The sequence below is a fragment of the Elephantulus edwardii genome, unplaced genomic scaffold (assembly GCF_000299155.1).
Source record: "Elephantulus edwardii isolate Elephantulus edwardi_28Jun2011 unplaced genomic scaffold, EleEdw1.0 scaffold00101, whole genome shotgun sequence".
Classification (NCBI taxonomy): domain Eukaryota; kingdom Metazoa; phylum Chordata; class Mammalia; order Macroscelidea; family Macroscelididae; genus Elephantulus; species Elephantulus edwardii.
The window spans coordinates 8,346,659-8,369,477 of record NW_006399851.1 but is presented as its reverse complement, the minus strand read 5'-3'; the positions used below and the strand labels follow the sequence as shown (position 1 = coordinate 8,369,477).

The 22,819-nt window shown below is 44.5% G+C and overlaps 1 protein-coding gene across 1 annotated transcript in view; it reads right to left on the bottom strand.

Moving 5' to 3' along the window:
* Window positions 1-791: 791 nt before the first annotated feature.
* Window positions 792-22,819, bottom strand: part of PHACTR1 (phosphatase and actin regulator 1) — an 815,088-nt gene continuing 793,060 nt past the window's right edge. The window contains exons 11-15 of the mRNA XM_006891609.1: window positions 20,524-20,579; window positions 13,308-13,369; window positions 7,451-7,591; window positions 1,491-1,567; window positions 792-924 (exon numbers count right to left, since the gene is read on the bottom strand). Coding sequence (XP_006891671.1) covers window positions 909-924; window positions 1,491-1,567; window positions 7,451-7,591; window positions 13,308-13,369; window positions 20,524-20,579 — 352 coding nt within the window. The 3' untranslated portion in view covers window positions 792-908. The remainder of the gene's footprint in view (window positions 925-1,490; window positions 1,568-7,450; window positions 7,592-13,307; window positions 13,370-20,523; window positions 20,580-22,819) is intronic.

The window sequence follows — 22,819 nt, the reverse complement described above, 5'->3', positions numbered from 1 at the left end:
GAATGGTTTCTGGCTTGCATGCACTAACCAGTTGGTCCTCAACTCAGAAGCTGTTAACTTCAAAGACGTACAAACTCCGGGCTAGGGCACAAGGAGAGAAGGAGGGATGACAGCCGAGTGGCATCTCTGACCCCAGCCTTAATGCCCTCAATCTGGTTTTTCTGCTTGGAGGCCTGCATGCTATGCCTTTGCAGTGACTGGTCCCATATGTAAGATCAAGGGGGACCTTTCTAACATGGGCAGGTAGTTAACTGGAACAGAGAAGATGCTAATTTTCTCCTCTGCACCAAGCAGCCTGGACCAAGGAGGCTGGAAGGACGTTCAGCACCGGCCTCCTCTCCTGAAGCACACACATTCAAAGAGCAACAATCAACCAGACTCTCCCAGAGCAAGGCCCTTCCCCGTGGTCACAGCCTGGATGATGATCTGAAGAAGAATAAGGACAAGGGCAACCATGAGCAATGTCTCCGCTCAGCATGACCCTTTGAAAATGCCCCCGACCCAGACGCAAAGGCCAACCAGTCACCCCCAGGCCAAACCCACGGCCTCAGCTTTCTTTGGACTCAAGTGGCAGACACCTGCAGGGAGGAGGCCGGCTGCGAAGCCTGGCCGGGGAGGACGAGGGCAGCTCCTCATGCTGGAGTCTTCGGTCAGGACCCACCAGAGCCCTCGGCCCTGCCGGGGAGGGAGCCCCTCGGGTCTGGAGTGGTGCCCGCAGCTCTGAGGTGGAGCAGAAGCCTTCGCCATGAGCATCGTCCTGACTGTGTTTCCTTTTTCCTCTCCTTCTTCTTAAAAAAGGCAGTTCAGAAGATTTACATCATAATGGGGATGTGAATAAATACCAGCACTTATGGTTCTTAGAAATTTATGTTTTGAAGACAGCATAGCACTCAAGAAGAAGTTGACTGTTACGGTCGGTGGAACCTAGAAAAAGAAACAGACCGGGAATTAGAAGTGCAGGGTTCCAAAAGCATACTCCTCCAAACACAAGCCCTTTAAATCTCCCCATGCCTCGATTTCCCCAAATATCACCACACAGCACTGCGCTGAAGAATGACCGGATGTGGGTTCACCCTGGAAGTGCCACATGGATTGGGCACCTGCACGGGCAACAGTTTTCTCTCTTCTGCTTACATTTCCATCAAAGCCCATTGTGAGGCCATTGGTAATCTGGACACTTATCAGGTGTTCACTTAAAATGATCTACAAGCTGGGCTTTCAGAGGTGTAGCCTTTAGACCATGGCTTTAAAGTTTCTTTCTCTGATAAAAGCTGTGGAAGCTTTTATCCACAGACTATTATCAGAAACCGAAAATGTAACCACACAGTAGTGGCTTGTTGGCCTTTCCGCTCCCCCGCCTTCCTAAAAAATCGTGTCCCCGCTGTACACAGCACATCACTTGTGACTTAGAGGAAAAGAGGAGACTGTAATATTGACCGTTCGGCATACTGGCAGTTTGATGGAAAGATTAAAACAAATGCAGCACTCACCTTGTTAAATGTCTACTCAATTCATGAACTTCCATTTCAGTGCTTTTAAATTCGTTGAGCTCCTTCCGAATGGCAGCCTGAAATGAGACACACACATAAATATACAGGAGGGGGAGGTGGAAAGGGACTCACTCACTCTTCACTTTGAACAGCACAGTTCCCCGGCAGCAAAGCCTTAAAGGAGTTAAAAAAAATCTTTAGAAATGTCCTTTTTCTTTCTCTCATTGCCCTCAGGTTGACCCCAGCTGACCCTCTAACTTGTTTTCAGAGGCAGTAAATCACATGAGAGGAAAATGCCCATCTTTCTTTCATGGAGCAGATGGTGGACTTGAACCACCAGCCTTTGGGCTAGCATTGCAACTCCTTATGGACTATGCCATCAGAGCCCCCTGAAATGTCCTTTGTTGTTATTGTAGGTGCCGTCAAGTTGAATCCAACTCACAGCTGACTTTGCAGAGGGTTTTCAGAGATAGTAAATCACATAAGCGTTAACTGTCCTTTGTCCTGTGGGGCAGCTGCTAAGATTTGAACCATGTGCCTTTGGGTTGCCAGCACAGCTCCTTACCACAAGGCCACCAGAACTCCCTGAGATGTCCTTTAGGACTTACTAATCATCCTCTTCTCCCTAAAGCTACATCACAATGATGAGCTATTGGTCAAGCTGTGTTTTCATTCCTCTCCACAGAATGGTGCCATCTGTCACCAACAACACATATGTACCTACCAGATAAATCACCACCAACTCCTGGGGTCCTGAGCATAAGTTTACATGTCAGCAGTCCAACTGCTTTGGTCCTCACACTAAGCTGATGACAGACAGCTCCAATCGGCTTTTCTTGGAACCCATCTACCAGTGGCTGTACTATGGCGGCTTAGGGGCTTACGGGGTGATGGAAGTGATGCCCCTGGTGCTTTAAATACCAGCAGAATCACTGTGGTGGACCAGTTTCAGCAGAGCTTCCATACCAAGACAGACTGAAAAGCAAGGTCTGGTAATTGACTTCTGGAAATGATACAATGAGGACGATGTGGATCAATTCAGATTGCTGGACATAAGCTGCCTAGGTTGGAAGGCACTAAAACCACAAAGTGTCAACATCAGTGGACTGCAGCGTAGCAATGATTATGAAGATTTTACAAGATGAGCACTAGTGCCAAGTCCATGGTATCTAACAACAGACCGAGGAGATAAAATTCACCAACTAAATAAGAGGAAGGGTGATGGTCAGTTCCTTCTCTTCTCCTGACAAAGCTTTAGTGGTATATTTCAGCATCAAAGGTATGGGCGAAGCTCTACACAGCCTCCAATATCCCAAGATACCCCTGAATAATTTTCTGCTTAGAGCACAGCTAGGGAGGAAGGCTGAGTAGTCAGGCAGCAGAGAGGTGATGAGTGAGCTGGAGGTTGGAGGGACTCGGATGGATGCAGAGTTGGATGGAGATGCCCTCACTTTGCCCCTCAGCCTGAAATTTTAAACACATACCCTTTAGCTTAGCCCTCTGGCTGATACCTGCCTTGAAGGATCTGAAGATAGTAAATCTTCAGGTAGGATCAAAGTGGCAGTCTCAGTTTCCCAGGCCTGCTGTAAAAAGCGTATGTGGTTTTAAAGGTGTGAAACTTCCTGTCTCACAGCTTTTGTGGCTAAAAGTCCAAATCAGGGTACTAGCCATTTGGATTTTTCAGAGGTCACTAAGAGAGGAACTGCCCCATGCCTCTTGACTAGCCTCTGGTGGTTCCTGATAATGCTTGGCATGTCCTGGTTTAAAGAAGCATCTCCACATGAAATACCCTCATATCTGTTTTGATTTCCTCTTTCATCAAGTACCATTCAGGTGAGAGTAGGTCTCACTCTATATCCAGATTTCAATCCAGATTAAAACTGTCAACAACTTCATCTTGCTTGGATCCACAATTAACACCCTTGGTACCAGCAGTCAGGAAATAAGGAGATGCACTGCACTGGGAAAGTCTGTAGTTAGGGACCTATCCAAATTCTTGAGGAGTAATGACATCAGTTTGAGGACTAAGGTGCATCTTTCTGATCACTTGCTAAGCAGCTGAGAACTGGACAATGACTAAAGACAGAAGAATTGATGCCTTTGAGCTGTGGTCAGAGCACCGAATATCCCATGGACTCCTAAAGAACAAACAAATATGTCTTATAGAGGGTGCAGCTGGAGTGCTCTTTGGAGGCAAGGATGATGAGGTTTTGCCTCACATACTTTGGACAAGCTGCTAGGAGGGGCTAGTCTTTGGAGAGGGACATAATGCTGGGAAGGGTGGAGTGCTGGCAAAGAAGAGGAAGACTCTCGACCAGGTGGATTAACATGGTAACTGTTGCAATGGGCAGCTGTATAAGCAATGGAAGTGTATCAGGAAGTGTGAAGATGGCACAGAGAAGGAAAGGGTTAAGATCTTTTGTTCATAGGGCCCCTATGAGCCATTCATACTTGACTCAACAGCATCTAACAACAACAAATATATATATGTATATAAAACAAAACTACATCAATTATATATAACTATATATATCATCAACTATATATGTTGTTGTTATGTGCCATCCAGTCGTTTGCGACTCATAGCAACCTTATGGTATGACAGCCCTAAACCCTGCTCTATCCTGTGCCACACCCATCCCAATTACCCCAGTCACTGCATCAATCCACCTCATAGAGGGTTTTCCCCTCCTGTGCTGTCCCTCCACCCTCCCAAGCATGATGTCTCTCTCCAAGGACCTGTCTCTCCTTACAACATGTCCAAAGTATGTCAGACGAAGCCCCAGAATCCTTGCCTCCAAGGAGTCTGTCTGTCTGTCTGTCTGTCTGTCTGTCTGTCTATCTATCTATCTATCTATCTATCATACAACTACAGAGACACACACACACAGAGTTGTTGTTGACTGCTTTTGAGTTGAGCATGACTCATAGCAACTCTATGAACAAAAGGCCTGCAGCCCCTGGTCCACAACTATTGGCATTTACCAAAGTTCACAGAGTTTCTGGAGGCATGTTATTTAGGAAGTAGATGGCACTCCTGCTTCTAATCAATCTTTCTCTCTCTCTTTCTCGCTCTCTCTCTCTCCTAACCAGGTATCTCCTTGTGGCAATAGGCTGCACTGCACTGCAATCCCAAAGGCACATGGTTCAAGGCCACCAGCGGCTCCATGGGAGAAGGATGGGCAATCTCCTCCCATGTGATTAACTGCCTCTGAAAACCTGCTGGAGGGTCAGCTATGGGTCAGTTATGACTCTATGGTACACAACAACAACAACATTACACACGTATAGAAAAATTAAACTGGTGGCAAAGTGGGCAGGGACTTGCACTGTGATTTACAGTTTCAGAAACCTAGTGGAGGTTCAGCTATGATTCAATTTCAATTCTATGGCAATGAGATTAGTTGAAAGCTAGAAACAGACAGCCACACACAAATATACACTCTCTCCGTCTCTCAGGTCTTTATTTGAGTAAAAATTTAATGAAGACAATTCCACAGTGCACAAATGCACCATTTCAACATTGGTACAGCAGTGTGCATGTCACACTGGCCTCCAACTCCCTGCTCAAACTGACTGTCCTGCTGGGAATGGCCTTCCAGCTCCACCGAATTAAATCAACAAGTACCTTCTCGAGTCTTCACCAGGGGCTTTGGTGGGGTAAGAGGTAGGGAGCTGAGCTGTTAACCAGAAGGGGCACCTCTCTGGCAGTCTGAGTCTACTAGCAACTCCAAGGGAGAAAGATTTGTATGCTTTACAGCCTCTGCAAACCCACTGGAGGGTCAGCTATGACTTGGTTCTGACTTGATGGCGGTGAGAATCTGTCTAGTCTTCCTCCTCTTCCCAACATCCACATATCTTTTTTGGGCAGACACACAATTCAGTTTATAACTGTCTCTAGGAAAGGAAAGAGTACTTGCGTTTAGAGCTAATCAGATGATGTTAAGTGTCACAGAGGCACCACTACTTCCTGTTCCTCTGTCCTCAGCAGCTTTTGAGGAACTGGACACTTTCGCTACCCTAAGTCAGCAATTTAGAGAACGCATGTAGGGATGCTGTGTGTTCCTTTGAAATCTATCAATGCCTTCATCTCAGGGTTTGGGGTTTTTATATAAATGTACACAAAATTAAACAGAAGGCAAAGTCAGCTCTCCTGACACCACAACGACACAACTAGCTGCCTTTCCTGTGGCAGGACTGTCCTTTGCACCATGGGACAAGTCCCAAGGTCACTCCTATGCCCCTTTCATCAAGGCCATTGGATCTGCCACATAGGCAGCCATTTCCGGGAGGAAGTCTATCTGCTTCGACCACTTTAGTCCACTCAAGAGCAGCAGCTTCTCCTCTTCACTTGTGTTTCCTGGAATTCTTAGTCAAGGCTGGAGACACTTCAGCCAGTGTTTTGAGTTGTACAAGTTCTGTGTGCTGAATATGGAGCTCCCAGGCCACTGGAGTGAGCTGGATAGATGCAGGAGACTCTGCAGAGGGCCCCCAGGGTCTCCCTTTCACACACACCTTGGGCATAAGCATGTTTTTAGACTACTTGTATTAAAAGAAGCTCTGGTGGCCTGGTGTAAGGAGTTGTGCTGCAAACTCTAAGGCATGCAGCTCAAATCCACCAGCTCTTCCCTGTGAGAAAGATGGACAATCTCCTCCAGTGTGATTTCTAGCCTCTGAAAAATCCACTGGAGGGTCAGTTATGAGTCACTTCCAACTCAATGGCACACAACAACTTACATAAACATCTTGAGCCCTCTAGTTTCTCATGAACTAGAATTACAAAGGGTTACCAAACAGATGTTCATTTTGACTCTTGCTTTAATGGAGGGATATGAATGCGCTATCATTTGCACAACTACATTTCTCAATGCATCTCTCCAAGACAACGTATGCATTTCTCATGTGGGACTTCAGCTTGATTACTCTGAACACATCACCAAGAAAGATCAATTGCTGGGAAAGATGTTTGCCCAAGGGGAGGAGACAGTGGGCACTAATGAAAGAAACCGTCAGTAAGACGGGCTGAGATGACAGCCCCGAGGATGGAATTGCACAGCTCCTCATGGGGCCGACACTGGACTGGGGAACATTTTACTCCATCATGTCACTCACCATGTTGTTATTGTTGCTGCATTCCAATGAGCTGGAAGCAACCCATAGCTGACCCTCCAGTGAGCTTTCAGAGGCAGCAAATCACATGGGAGGAGACTGCCATCTTCCTCCCACAGAGAAGCTAGTGGATTTGAACCACCTGCTTTTGGGTTGGCAGCACAGCAGCTTACTGCTAGGCCACCAGAGTTCCCTTACTTACCGTCTGAGTCGGAGCCATTGAGAGTTCCCTTACTTACCGTCTGAGTCGGAGCCAACTCAATGGAAACTAATAGTAATAAACTCCTATTCCTGCTTTGCAAATTGACAAGGGTTTCATGAAGTGACACATTTTGCAATGCGCCTGATTTGTGTCCTATTTCTCCCATTACGTGGACACAACTGTAAACACAGCACCTGTGCGTGAAGGTTTGTGTGCCCACCTTTGGGAGGGCAGTGCTCTCGATATGGATGGTCTCATGCCCTGGACCTGGCCATCCATCACCCACATGATCGCTTGTGTCTGGACACAGTCCGAGGGCCGCCCTTCCACCTCTGACACAGCCCACACAGTATGACCTGCATGCTTTCTGCTGGCTTTGAGCGAAGAAGAAACACAATAGGCCTCCTGTAGATCCTGAAGCCCTTGGAGGAGGGGTGTGGGGGAGCAGCACTCATCACTCTTAGCCCAGAAATTGGTGCTTCAAATTCACCACTCCTTTCCCAAGACTGACTAAGGCTGAGTTGCTGGTCTCATTATGGCTCTGCAGCAGCAAGTGAGAAATCCAGTAGAAGAGGCCAAGCAGGGCTTGAGAAACCAGCCTTCACTCCAGCCATCCCATTCTCTGCCTTTGTTTTCCAGTCAGGCTTACTTTGTCAGCAGCGGTGAGACGGGTCCAGGGCTTGTCCGCCCTCCGGTCATAGTCCTGAGCGTCCGCCACCTCCACGTAGTCACTGAAGCGAATGAGGATCTTCCTCTCTCGGAGCTCTTCCACTGTGGGCCTTTGGCTGAGCTGCAGGGAGGGTGAGAGAAGGGACCAGTCACCCGAAGGTAAACCAGCTGGTTCCCCTTGCTAAAATAAAGTCCTGATAATTCAATGGACACATCACCTGGTGAGTAAGTGGTGGTGCCTAGGTGGGAACCCAGAACACTAGACTCATCACGGACCTAGAATCCTTCCAGTGTTCTCAGAGAGCTTTATTATCCCGGAGGCACCTCCAGGCCCATGCAGCCAGCCAGCCAGTCTGTCTCTCTCCTAATAATGTGAGGCATCTCGGGCTGTAAAAGCACCTTGTGTTTCTGTGCAGGTGTGGGCGGCTGTTGCGAGCTTTTCTGTATCTGTCTTCCCTCTCTCTTCCAGCCACAGAAGTGCTGTCTTTCTTCTGCAATTGTGAGTTCATGGCTGTGTGCTTAATGTCATGCTCTCTGCAACAAGGTCTGTATGAATATGTCTTAGAAACCAAAAGCGCGCAAGCACGTGTGTGTGTGTGTGTGTGTGTGTGTGTGTGTGAGAGAGAGAGAGTGCTGGGGCATGTTGAAATGGAGATGTGCTGTTTTAGGTCAGAGGCCTCCCTGCTAACAGTCCTCTTGTGAAGTTCAAGTAAAAGGTCACTCTCCAAATGCAGAGGTGAGTGCACCGCCCGGCTGCATGTGTGCCAGCGAGCCTCAGCTGGGCCCTCTGGACAGGCGTGCTGAGGACTGCCACAGCTAGGAGGAGAACGGGCACTGACATCGCTATCTCTGATGCCACTCACGAGCACCTTCCCTTTGTACTCCAACAGCGACAGCGTCAGGCTGGCATTCCTACTGTCTCTTCCTGCCACTCCCTTTATTTCTTTGGGAGCAACACAGTTGTTCTCACTTCAATGCATGTCCAACTGATGTTACTGAAATGCAATTCTTCTCCCAAGCTCTAGACAGTATTTAATTCTATTTATAGATGATGTAGCCAGATAGAACCTTACCACTAAGGTCTATAAAACACATAAACACAAGGGAGTCCAAACCACTCTGGGTGTTTTGACTCTTCCTCATGCCTCTGTCATCCACCCTTGGCTAGTGCCAGGATAGTCTAGCTGGCTGCCAGCTAACTTCCAATGCAAATGTGTGATTAGCTGCATCCTGGCTGGCATTCAACAGAGCAATGTGGCTGAGGCACTGCCCGGGACCACGGAAGGCTTGCAGTGCTCTCTGTGGCCAATGGCGGCCAAATGAGTGAATCAGGACTGTAGGGCCCACCTCAGACACAGGAGGAGTCTCAACAAAGTAGTTCTGTCTGTCCCGAGGCAGCCCTGGTTTTCTAAGATGTCAAAGGGCAACTGGAGAAGATACTGTGTTATGACTATGTGTGCGTTGAGTTTGAAACATGCTCAGTATTTCTCAAACTGAAAGAACTGGAGAAAAAAAAAATTCAAGCCTTAAGTTCTAAGACTAAAAGGAGTCGATGGGTAGAATATTGAAAGAAGCATCAAAAGAAGGTGGAAGGAATACAGAGAGTCACTGTACCAAGCAAGAAGTACTGGTTGACACTGAACCATTTTGGGAAGTAGTACACGATTAAGAACTATCAGTGCTGAAGGAAGAAAATCAGACTGTACTGAAGGTACTGGCAAAATAGAAGGCTCCAGGAACTTATGAAAACCAATAGAGGTGTTTTCAGCAAACATGCAAGGCTTGGACATACTCACTCGTCTATCTCAAGAAACGTGAAAGACAGCAACCTGGTCAACTAACTTGGAGAATATACACATTTGTGGCCACACAAATACACATTGTGTACCTCTCCAAAGAGGTGATCCAAAGGAATGTGGAAATTAATTAACAATATCACTAATATCACATGAAAAGTAAAATTGTGCTGAAGAATATTGAAACATGGCTGGAATGGCCAGAAATTCAAGCTGGATTCAGAAGCTGTGGAACAGGCAATATAATTGTTGCTGTCAGAGATGAATCTTGGTAGAAATCAGAGAATATCAGAAAAATACTTACTTGTCTTACATGGGTAAGACATTTGACCTATATAGATCATAATTAATTATGGACAACCGGAAAAAGGCAAATTCCAGAATATTTAATTGTGCTCACGCAAAACCTATACACAGATCGAGAAGCTGTTGTTTGAACAGAACAGGAGGATGCTGTATCGTTTAAAAATCAGGAGAGGCTTTCATTAGAGTTGTATCCTTTTACCACATCTATTCAATATATATGATGAATAAATAATCTGAGAAGTTGAATTATTTGAAGAAGTATCACTGGTACTGGAGGAGGCTGCTTCACTAGCTTTTGATATGCACATGATACAATCTTGCTTGAGGAAAACATAGATTTGAAGTATTTATAGATGAAACTCAAAGACTATATCTTCCAGTATGGATTACACCTCAAAAAAACAAAAGTCCTCACGACTGAACCAATAACCAACATTACAATAACTGGAGAAAAGATTGAAATGTCATGAATTTTATTTTGCTTAGTCCCATGGAAGAAGACGACAAGAAATTATAGAATCAGAAGTTAACAGTTAAAAGTCTAAGGTCTCTTAATCAAGCCATTATTTTCAATTGTTTCATATGCATGTGAATGTTGAATGATGAATAAGAAAGACTGAAAAAGAACTGATATTTTTCTAATGTGGTATTGGCAAAGAATATTGAAAAAAACTACAGCTTTCCCAAAGAAGAAATAAATCTGTCATGCATGAAGTCTGGCCAAAATAGAAGTTCGAAAGTGAGACTTGCCCTCACATACGTTTGGGCCTTTCTGGGAGGGACCAGTCCCTGGAGAAAGACATCTTGCTTGGCTAAGTAGAAGGTCGGAGAAAGAGAGAAAGACTCTCAAGAGACAGACTGACACAGTGATGGAAACGACAGGCTTAGACACAGCGGAAACAGTGAGGACTGGGCAGGGCTTAGTTCTGATGTATGTGGGGTCACTCGGCAGCTAAAAACAATGATTCCAGAGTATCTAAATCATCATGATTTAGGGCCACGATAGTATTACCCATGTTACCCTCAATCCTTTTACAACTGCTTGGGTTATTAGGTCAGGGAGAATCATTACAATACTTCCACATGACATCACGATGCACATGTATTATAATGCACAGTCCAATCCATGACATCTGGTAAGATTTCAGTTAAGAAATACCTGTGGAAAAGTTCTCTCTAACACAGGGGTTGACAGGAGTCCAATGCGAACTGGACAGCAGCAACAACAAATAAACCTACCTACTGTACCTACGTGTAATTTTTTTTTAAGAAGGGTGGGTAACAATTTTTTCAAAAGACAAAAAAAGTATTCTTTTTGGGTAGTCTCAATTTGGCAGAAGAAAAGGACTACTCTGTTCCTATCTGCATCAGCTTCTCTAGTTTATTCTCCTCCTGAGTATATTAAAATGGAAGAGAATTATTATTGTGGAAATCCTTGGGTTGAGGGTGAGGAATTGAATAGCAGCTACCCACCCTGGCATCTGGTCTTGGTGTGATAAAGACTTAAGAGGAAATAACTTGCGCAAAGCCAGGAAGCAATGTGGATTTTCAAGGTCCCCAGGCTCTGCATCTCTGTCTGCAAATGCAGATGTGGGTGCTGCGTTCTCATGTATCTCCCACCCCCTTAATAGACAGCTACCCAACCCTTAGCTTATGGCCTCAACTGGAGCACCAAGGTGGTAATCTATAGTGCTGCCTGCCAGAGAGGAGATGGGGTTGGAAGGTGCTCCCTTCACCCACTAAATGCCAAATGATGTGATTAGTCAAGTGTTTTTCTCTGTGAAATCTGATCATCTTACTTGAGACAAGAATATAATAAAAGTCTCAGTGCTTTCCCATTTTTGCTTGCCATATGAAAGTAAACATAGAAAGTTCACCTGAAAATTTAACAATAAAAAAAGAGTGACAGAAGAAGAATCAATGTCTCTGAGTTGTGTTGGAGACTGAATAGTCAATGGACAAACAATTCCATTCTGGAGAAAGTGCAGCCAGAGTGCTCCTTAGAGGCAGGGATGGTGAAGCTTCATTCGAGCATGTTGTTATAGGGGCCAGTCCTGGGAAAGGGGCATCATGCTTGGAGAGATGGTGAGTCAGAGAAGGAGAGAAAGATCCTCAATGAGATGGACTGACACAGTAACTGTGATGCTGGGCTTGTGTATGTAAGAGACGGCCAGGACGGCACAGGATAGGGCAAGGTTCAGATCCTTTGTTTACTGGGTCTCCATGAGGTGTGGTTGACTCGATAGCATCTAATAATAACAACACCACTACATAGTAAGACACCTGAAGTGTTGGAGAACACCCCAGTAATGACATTTAAACTTCATGGAAATCTGACCTAAACATTTGTCTGAATGTGTACATCTCTCTGCACTGGGAAGCAGCCTCCTTTTTCAGCCTCAGTCACTTCAAAGCCCCATTGAGGATAACCAGCAGATGCCTCGCGCCCAATCCTTCTCACTCAGGTACTATCCAAGAAATCCATGTTCTGTCCTATGCCGAAATGCAAGCGCTTGTAAGGATGTTGAGTAAGAGTTTGATGGAGTGAGACCAAGTTGCTGAAGTGAGGTGATTTCTGGTTGGTTGGATTCTCTACATAGTACAAATGGTTAACATACATTTAGATGTGAACCAAAAGGTTGGTGATTCTAGTCAACCCACAGGCAGCTTGGAAGGAAGATCTGGCAAGTTGACGCGTGAGAAATATCCACTACAGCCTACAGAGCACAGTCCTACGCCAACACAATAAAGCGGGTATGAGTTGGAACACACTCAATTGTTTTATTCAAGTCACCCCAGAATGACACCACCATGTCATCTGACCTTTCTGCCACTTGTTTAACTGGGTTGACGTTTGGCTTGTCACTGGATATTTGAGATGCTCCAAAGGAGAGAAATTATTAAGGAATACAAATCCTCGCCATAACTGATAGGATAGCCTCAATCTCTGAATTTCTTCCTTTGCATAATATTTCTGGGAGGAAATCCATTAATAAACCTTTCTAAGATGTCAGTCTATTTCTCTCAAGACAGTCACTGTAGTAGGCTGATATTCAGGCAGAAAATTGCAGAAAATAGTATTCTAATTGTGTGTTATTGAGTAGCTAAACTTGCCAGCATTATCCAAGAAATAGCTTTAAAGATGAGCTCACTGTTAAAAAGTAAGGCCCATTTGGCCATAGTGCAGATCTTAACGGTATATACCAATTTCAGCTTTACAACTTTTATTTAAGTAGGTATTTCTCATCTAGCACCTGATTTTAGTTTTGGTGTTTTTTAGACACCTCCACAAAATTTACTGGCTCTGGACACTTTTCTTACTTCAGTCATTCAATCTGGATTGAGAACAGTAGAGTTAAATGGTTTTCAGTTGATAGGTAAGGTAAGGAACACTTAGAGGCAAGAAAATTCCCATTTTCCCAGGGCCCAAACCAACAACTGTATTTGGACAGTCAGTACTGCTTTAAATATCAACGTGCTTGATGAGGTGAATTTCTAATTGCTAATTCTTTTCACAACTTTGAAGAGGAAAATAAAATGCCACTGGGCCCATCTTCTGACTGAGGTAGATGTTATACTATCAAGCAAGAGAAAAGGCTAGAAATAGAGGGACACTCTGATTCTGGGGGAGCACGAGCCAACTCCCCAGATTTCACATGCAACTCAGTTTCACAAAGGGACCCGGGAGGAGGGGGGCCTATAGCGTGGCTCCAGTCACCACCAAGCCCATCTCACCTTTCGAGTGAGCCGTCTCTTGATCTCTCTTTTCTCCTCTTGTTCCTCTTGTTCATTTCGAGCTGAAAGAAACATTCCAGATGATTTGGATAAATACCCTCACCCACAGTGCATCCTCTCAGCCTCTGCTGGCTTCATACCAAACACCTCCAAGTTTGGGCCCGGGCCCCTTTGCCATCCTCCCTTCTGGCCATAACATGCTGCTTGGCAGACTTCTTGTATTGTTTCAAGTCTGTGCTTTCTATCACAAGTGGTTTTCAGGCTCTGGTCCAAAGTTCTGGGACGTGAACATAACCAAGATGCTAGGGATGGGCATTAAGAGAGCTGGTGTGCAGGAACTCGAGCATCTGGGGGAAAGGGAGGCTTTCTTCTCTGGACATGACCTGGACTCGCTTGCCCGTATCTGTCAGCTGAGACACTGCTGAAGGCTTACCTACTGTTAGGTGGTCCAGGGACTAGTGCGTTGTGAGAGTAGAAGAGAAGATTGGCCCAACAAGCCACAAGCCTCTTGTGGCAGAGATAGAACATAGCGGAACCCTGAGTGGTATAAATGGTTTCAGTGCTCAGTGACTCGCCAAAAGGTTGGCAGTTTGAGTTCAACCTGAAAATATTCTGGTGCACAATTCTACTCTGACGTACAAGGGACTCAACGGTAACTGGGTTTTGGCTAGAGCCATGAGCACTCCAGGGAACTTAAAAACGCTCACCTGTAACAAGCCCTGACTCCATTAAGTCTTTGACTCTTCTGAGAAGTCCACAGAGTATGTATGAGGCCATGGTTTGGGGTAGAATTGCCTGCATTTAGACTTGGAAGGAACGTTTGAGAGGAAGAGACCTCAGAGACTAGAGCTTCTCAGATCAATATGTGGGGCACTTTACTAGGTGGATTTTTAATGATTCCTGAGTAGGAAGGTCTGGGGAAGGAAGCAGAGCTGTGATGGGTTTATTTGAAAGTTAAGTTTCTCCATTGGCCTGAGGGAGACTCCTGTCCTCATAGGCTAGGAACAGAAGCACAGACTAGTAAGTCTAGCACTGCCCAGCCTGCAAAGAAACCACCTCGCATCAAAGCCATGCTGTGCTGCTTGTCTGCTGGAGTTTACATAAAAACCAATAGCTGGTGAATTAGAACCAACTCCCTTATAAATGACCCTCCAGTGACTTTCTGAGGCAGTAAACATCAGGGAAAAGAAATTGCCAGGAGTGAGATGCTTTTGGATTTGCAGTGCAACCTTCTCTTCTACAAACTAAACCACCAGAGTTTACTGGTCATCAGGAGAGAAGCTCTGTCCGTGCACAGAAGGGAGGTGTCTAGTAAACTGTCCCTCCTTCACCCAGGTAACCGCAACCACAAATACAGACAACTCAGGTGGAAGGGGTGACACCCTCACTAGTAGGAATGATAGGGCCTGGGGTAGAACTCAGTCACTGAATGAGACCCTGGGGCATGGATGGGCTCTATTACAATGCAAGAAATGCCACATCATGTGCCAGTGTGGGAAGACCAAAGGACCCCCCTCCTTCACGTAACCACAGGATGCCTGGGCTTGTTGCCATCAGAACTTCTCTCTTAGCACTTAAACTTTCTATCTCCTCTCATGAAAAATGCAAATGTCTCTTAGGTAAACACAAGTTAAGCTAGTTAGTCATTAATACTTTAGCATGAACTAACATTTCAGAGATAAACCAGGAATATCTCAGTCAGAAATCAATGCATCAGAGACAAACTGGGAGCCAAATGGCAAGATCCAGAAGGAGGCAGACCCTAGACATATTTTTGAAAGGGAGGAGGAGTGAAATGAAAATTTTACATTGGAGGGTGCCTGTCCAAGAAGTAGCAACTGGTCTAAATGTCAAGATCATAGAATATGAGTATGACGAGGGCCCCAAGCACTTATAATTCTACCACTCTTGGTTTATAAACGAGGACACAAGAATCAGGGGCAACTAAGTGGTTAGTTACAAAGTACACAGCTAAGTGAGTCAACTTATCCAGCTCTTTTTACCCCCTCACTGGAGCTCAAAGCATCTTCCTACAGCACCTTCTGCTCAAGGCTGGCCCTTCTGTTTTCTGGATACTGACCCTGGCCTTCAGACATGGGTTCCCTGTACTCTGCAGGCCAGTTCTGAGTCAGGAGGGGTGACATTCTGGGATAGAAGCCTGCAAGCCCTACATGGTCTCTTACCATCCTCTGAGGGGCAGGGCCACAGATAACCCCGCTGGACTCTATATCTTTAGTTCAAAGCGATTTCCAAACCCAGAGAATTGTCAGACAGAGGCTACCAATACAACCTACTGGGCCACTGAGGGGAGGCCAGGAGAGGCCTCATCTCTGGGTGTCCCCATCAGAGGGGTCATTATGTGCTCAAAGGGGCACCTGGTCTTACTGACTATTGAGCACAGCCGCTGGCCACAGGCCAGGTGGGTGGGGCTGTCACCAGGCTCAGACCTCAGCAGCGGTAGTGGCACCCTCTGCCCCAGCAGTCTCTTGGAGTGGCTAGTTCCTCTCATGCTCTAAAGCACAGAGACTATTCTTTAGAACAAACGGTTTGAGGGTATTTCCTTGTGCAAAAAATAGTCCTTGTCAAGCCATCAAAATTAAACCAAAAACGGTTTAAAAAACGAGAGAAAACATGTAGAACAACAAGGTTCTAGAATTTAGCTCTTGTTATTTGGGAGTTGGGAAGAAATATATTTTATAAAACAGTTCAGGAAAGTTTATGAAATGATTAATGAGTTTGGCCATACACCAAAGGTTTTTTTGCCAAAAAAAAAGTTTAAAATTTCAAAGTACTTCTCTTTTACTTATTGTGTCTTTAATTTGCAGCTGTCTGAACAGGAGAAGGAACTGAGTCACAAGAAGTGGAAGCAATCTTTGGTGGCCTCCACTTGGTCCTCTGAATGAAGCCACTGGAGGGTGGCTAGGAATTGGAATCAACTCAGTGGCAATGGGTTTGGTTTTGGTTTGGGGTAAAATTAGAAAGGAGTTCCAACAGTTAATGCAACTCACTGCTAACCAAAAGGTTGACAGTTTAATTCTTTCCTGGGGGTGTCTTCTGAAACGCCAGTCATTAAAAAACCTATAGAGCATAAATGCACTCTGACACACATGGGCCTACCATGATTTCAAGGAACGCAATGACAAATGATTTTTTTTAACTTAGAAACTTTCAGGGTACCCTTTGGTTAGAATATATATGCTAACACTCTGCTAGATTTTCAGGGGCGATAAATAACACAGGAGGAGATTGCCCATCTTTCTTCATAGAGCAGCTAGTGGATTCAAGCCATGTACCTTGGGTTGGTAGTGTAATTCCCTACCACTAAGCTCACACACACACACACACACACACACACACACCCCTCCACCCCATGCCTATGTGGAGGTATATAGAAGACTGAGGAAAGCCAATCCAAATATAACATATACTGAGTTGTTGTTGTTATGTGCCGTCGAGTCACTTGCGACTCATAGCGACCCTGTGTACAACAGCCCTAAACCCTGCTCTATCCTGTGCCAATCTCACTGCCCCTGACACATCCATCCCGATTACCCCAGTCACTGAATCAATCCACCTCATAGAGGGTCTTCCCCTCTGCTCCGTCCCTCCACTCTGCCCAGCATGATGTCCCTCTCCAAAGGCCTGTCTCTCCTTACAACATGTCCAAAGTATGTCAGACGAAGTCCTAGAATCCTTGCCTCAAGGAGCAGCCTGGTTTAACCCTCTCTAGGATGAATCTATTTGTTTTCTTGGCAGTCCATGGTACATTCAGTATAACACATGTATATGTACAACATATACTGAGAGAATAAAAAAAATAAAATCAAACTCTACATAACACTGGGTTAAAATTTTAAAATGTTAAAGTGAATTAAACAGCTTTAGAGATCTCTTTAAAGTGTTAAATATCACTCTGGACACTGAGGTATGCCTGACCTGAATCACTTCTAATTCATGCAAAAGGGAGCTCTGGAGGCCTGGTTGTAGTTGAGCTGCCAACCCAAACGTATGTGGTTCGAATCCACCAGATGTTCTGTGGGAAAAAGATCAGCTATCTCCTCATGTATGATTTACTGCCTCTGAAAACCTTCTGAAGGGTCAGCTACAAGTTGATTCCAATATAATAACAAAAAAACCCCCCAAAAACCACAACAAGAATTACAAAACCTGGATAACAAATAAGAATGCCTTTGAATTGTGGTATAGGTGAAGAATATGAAAAGAAGAATATTAAATATGAAATGTACTGTGGACTGTCAGAATAATGAACAAATCCATTTTGGAATATGGCAGTCAGAATGTCTCTTAGCAGCAAGGATGCTGAGAGTTTGTCTCACATATTTTGAGCATGTTATTTGGAGGGGCCAGTCCTTTGAGAAGGACAGTATTTTTGGTGAAGTAGAGATAAAGAAAGGAAGACCTTCAACAAAATGCACTGACACATATATAACAATGGACTTGAACTTGGCAGGGATGTGAGGCTGGCAGAGGAGCAGGCAGCATTTCATTCTTTTGTACACAGGGTTGCTACGAGTTAGAACTGACTTGATGGCACTTAACAACAATGAGAAGTGGGGAAGTGGTGGTTGGCATAGAGGAGGGACAAGATGTTCATAAAGCCCAAAAATAGAACTGATGAAACTCTGGGGGTGGTGGTAGTGGGCAGCAGATGACACCCCTCCTGTCTCCTTTAGGGTGGAGTTTAAAAGCTCCACTTAGCAAACCCTGTAATCCTGATCAAGTCACACGACCACAATGAGGACTGGTAGAAAAGTAAAAGCAAGAACATTTTAGTTTGCTCTGCGTGGAAATTACCAGCAACCAGGGTTTCATATGACTGACTGACGTGTGTGTGTTGCCTAGTATTTCTAGAAAACTCTGCATACTATATTTTTCTGGAGAAAAATTAGAAGGGGGTGTGTATGTGTGAGGAAGTGGTACAGGACAGAGAGTTAAGAGAGTGTATGTGTGAGGGAAAGACAGAAATCATAAATGAAATGAAAAATATTATTTTTGACTGAGCAGATGTGGGTCATATGAGTTCCCCCCCCCAACTATTTAATATCTTCAACTAAACTGAGGCATGCTCAGGTCTTGAACTGCTTGATTTATTTGAGTGCTGTGTCTTTATTACTTTTATGTACGCGTGAATTCTCTATACGTATTCCAATCTCTCTGTGCCCTGAATCAAACAACGGGTTTGTTGATTTCTTCTGGCCTATGGCCCCATGGCAGGGGGCCTTCCTTGAACGAGAGTTACAGCAAGCACACAACTAACTGTCCAGTAATGGAAAGAAATCCGGACAGACTCTGAGCCCTGCCATTTGGAAACTCTTCCCTTGACTTTCAATTGAATGTTTAGATGGATGGGAGTTTTTTACTAACAGAAGCCAACTACGATGTAAAATCAGGTTTCTATCCAGTCACAAATGGCTATTTCCCTCTTATTTAATCTATATTGTATGCAAAGGAGGCCTGGTGGCAGAATTCATAACTCATTTGGCTGCTAATCAAAAGGTCAGAGGCTTGAACACACCTTGGGAAGAAGATGGCCCATATCCACCTGTAAATATGAGGACACTCAATAGAAGGGTGCTATAAGTTAGAAATTACTTGGTAGCAGTGGGGGTTGGGGTATTACATAGATAATACAATATATAATTATCATGTGAGATATATATATATTTTAATATATATTTCATATATGTGATATATATATATATAAATTTTCATATCTATATATATATATACATATCTCATTTCACTGTGGTAAAAAATAAAAAAATTCACAACATTAAATTTAACCCCTTTAAAATGTACAAAATTCAGTGGCACACATTACATTTCCCATGTTGTATAATCATCACCACCAATCCAATTTCAAATGTTGCTCATCATTCCAGAGGGATGTCCAGCACCCCTTAAGCAATTATCCCTACCACTCCCATCTCCTAGCATTTTACCACCATGTATCTGCCACTTTTAGGTGCTTCATACACGTGGAACCCTTTTGTGCCTAGCTGCATCTCCCTCGGCATGATGTTCTGCAGGCTCATTTATGTTAAACGGAGCCATTTCTCTTTATGGCGGTGTAATATTCCACTGCATGGATTCTTTGCATATTCCACTCTTTGCTTATGTGTTCATCAGTTCAAGGACATCTGGGTGGTTTCTACCATTTGGCTAGTACTCCAAGGAACACTGGAATACTCACCTGTGCTTAATATCTTAGCCATCAATTCTTAAGTCTTAAGTTTGGGCTCCAAGCATTGTGACTTCAATGCTTCTCAAAATCACTTAGTGATTGTAGTTCTCATTTTATAAGCTCCTCTCAGACTTTAAAACTTACCAAAGTGAAAGTTCTGACTGTATCTAGGCAAGTGGATTAGAATTTCCCTTATCTATAGAAATGTTTCTCTAAGGGATCTCTGAGGGGTTAATGTTAAGAAGTTGCACTGTTAAACCAAAACCTGCTGGAGGGTCAGCTATGACTGGGCTCTGACTCGATGGCACCTAAAAACAACATGGGAGTGTTTACAGAATCCTGGTGGTGAAGCAGGTTAAGTGTTGGGCTGCTAATTTCCTTCAGAAAAAAGGGGCCATTTGTGCCCATTAAGATTTCCAGACTTGGAAACTTGTTGAGGGCCATTATGGGTTGCACTGAACTGGACGGCAGCAAGTTGAGTTTTTTAGTTTTGTGGAGATATTTAAAGAGCCATGGTGGCCTGGTGACCTAATGGTAAGGAGCTGCTCTGTCAACTCAAAGGTACATGATTTGCCTCCACCCACTGCTTTTGAGGGAGGAAGATGGGCAATTTCTTCCTGTGCAATTTACAGCCTCTGAAGGGTCAGCTAACCTGGTGATACAGTAGTTAAACATTTGACTTCTAACTGAATGGTCAGTGGTTTGAACCCACCAGTCAGTCTAACAGAGATAGATGTAGCAGTCTGCACCTCTAAAGATTACAGACTTAAAAACCTTCGGGGGTAGTTACACTCTGTCTCACAGAGTCACTATGAGCTAGAATCAACTCAATGGCATATCTTTGGCTAGGGCTGTTTCTTTGGTATTAAAATAGGTAAGGATGTAGCCCTAATAACTAAACCGGTTCTCAAGCATTTCTACATATACAGACGTCTACCTGTGACTCACGGTTAGAGAACAGTGTAAAGTCACCACAAAGTATCAGTGGCTATCAAGTGTTTAGTCACTTACGTTTCAAGATGTTCCTTTGCTCCAATTCCTCTGCTGTCGGCCTCTGGCTCAGCCGCCTACGGAAAAAATCCAGGAAAAGTTTTTGGACCATATCATACCCTCCTTGGATCATTAATCTCCCCAGCTCTTGTAGACACATGAGACACAGCCAACAGCTGGAGTTCTCGTTCCATCCTGTGCTCTGTCAGACTGACTCTCACCAGCAACGCCTCCTCATAGTTCCTCAATTCAACCCCAGGAAAGGCACAGGACCTCACGTCATGCCAAGCTGACCCTCCTCCTTCCTTCCTTCCCCCCCACCCCTCATGCCCTCCAGGCAAAAGAGCTGAAACTCAGCCTGGCTGGCCTCTTTTCACAGGAATCCTTTCTTTATGGCCTCCTAACTTGGGGCCCTGGCCTCTGCTTTGCCCCTCCTCTCGCAAGGCTTCCTTCACATACTGTTTGCCCAGACCTAGCCAGCACACCAAGGCTCGTTCCTGAGGATACAGAGAAAAGACACAAACATATACACACAGAGTGAGAGAGCGAGAGCAAGCGATCAAGAGAGCAGGTTTCTTTTGCCAGAACAATAGCTGTTCTTATTTTCACAACCCATTACCACCAGAGCCTTATAAATACCATGCAATGATAAAAGAATAGGGACTGAATGGCATGCCTGTAATTTAGACATGGCCACAAAAACGTCACAGCAAGAGCATGAACTTGCTATGATGCAACTCTGGGGGCGGGGGAAGGGGAGACGGAGAGAGGGCAGGCTCTGAGGAGGGGAAGTAGGCGCTGAGAACATACGTGGATGTCCATATAAACTTCCAGGAACAAACAGCATAAACATAATAGCCCTGATAACAGAGACATTTTTACCCTTCTTGAAGCCTTTGGTGAGTGTTTAGAGTCCCTAGATGATATAACCAATTAAGCCCTTCACTGAAAGATTGTTTGAATCTACTCAGAGACAACTCAGAAGAAAGGCCTGGCAATCTGCTTCTGAAAGGTCTTGAGGAAAAAACAAGTCGATAAAGTGCAGTTTTAGTCTGTCCACCCAGGGTCATTACCAGTCACAACAGATTTGATGGCAACTGCTTTGCTTTGGGTTAGCTTCTATGAAAAATAGCATCTACAGCAAACATTGCAAATGTGCCCCATCCAAATGTCAGATTCAAGTCAAGATCAATTCGTATATATCAAGCAAGCTTGTTAACCAAGCTCATATACCTCTGCGATACTGAGGGTTCAGTTCCACACAATCAAGTGACTATCATGATGAGTTAAGACAAATAGTTTTGATTTCCCAAAGCATACCAACGTTAAGGGAACTCTGGTGGCTAACCCAAAGACAAGAAGTTCGAATCCACCAGCTGCTTTTGCAGAAGAAAGATGAGCCATTTCCTCCAGTGTGATTTACTGTCTCTGAAAACCCACTGGAGGGCCAGCGATAAGTTGGTTATGACTCAACAGAATAACAACAACATAAAAGTTATACTTACATTATATTGTAGTCTATTAAATATGCAATAGCATTGTGAAAAAGTATGAAATGTCGTGACTATTACCAAACTGTGTCAGAGGCAGGAAGTGAGCAGAGGCTGTTGGAAAACTAGCACCAGGACATGTGCTCTACCCAAAGTGGCCACAAACCTTCACGCTGTAAAAATGCAGTCACTGAAGGAGCAACAAAGGTAAGTGCAACAATACGAGATACTGCTTAGCCTGAGCTTCTACTTAACAGCCAGTGGCACTATATGAAAACTCCAATGCACTCTCTTTTTCACTAAGGAAAAGTGCTCTGTGGTGTGATCGAACTAATTTTCCTCCAGGTTTTGTTTTTTCTTTTCATTCTACATTCAGTAGAGCAAGATCACACAGTCTCCCCTGGTCCACGGGGTCTCCCAGACACAAAATTAGTAGGTTTTTTAAAAAATTAAATTTTATTAATTTTAATGAAGACTTACAGAGATTTTGGGTTACCATTCATTCATTGTTGCACTATTTTCTCTACTGCCGCCCCCTCCCCCCCAGTTCGTTCCTATTTTTTTTTCTTCACTCAACAGTGGGAGTGTGAAGAGAAGCTGCTCAGTGGTGCCCCCTGCAGGTAGCGGGCAGGGAATGAGCCATGACCAGGGTTTTGGTAATTATTAATCATTACTGAAAAATAACTAATTAAAAGCCATTCAGATGGCCAACAAGCACATGAAGAAATGTTCAAAATCCCTAGCTCTGAGAGAGATGCAAATCAAGACAACCATGAGATATCATCTCACTCCAGTAAGACTAGCAAAATTTAACAGAACAGCAAGCA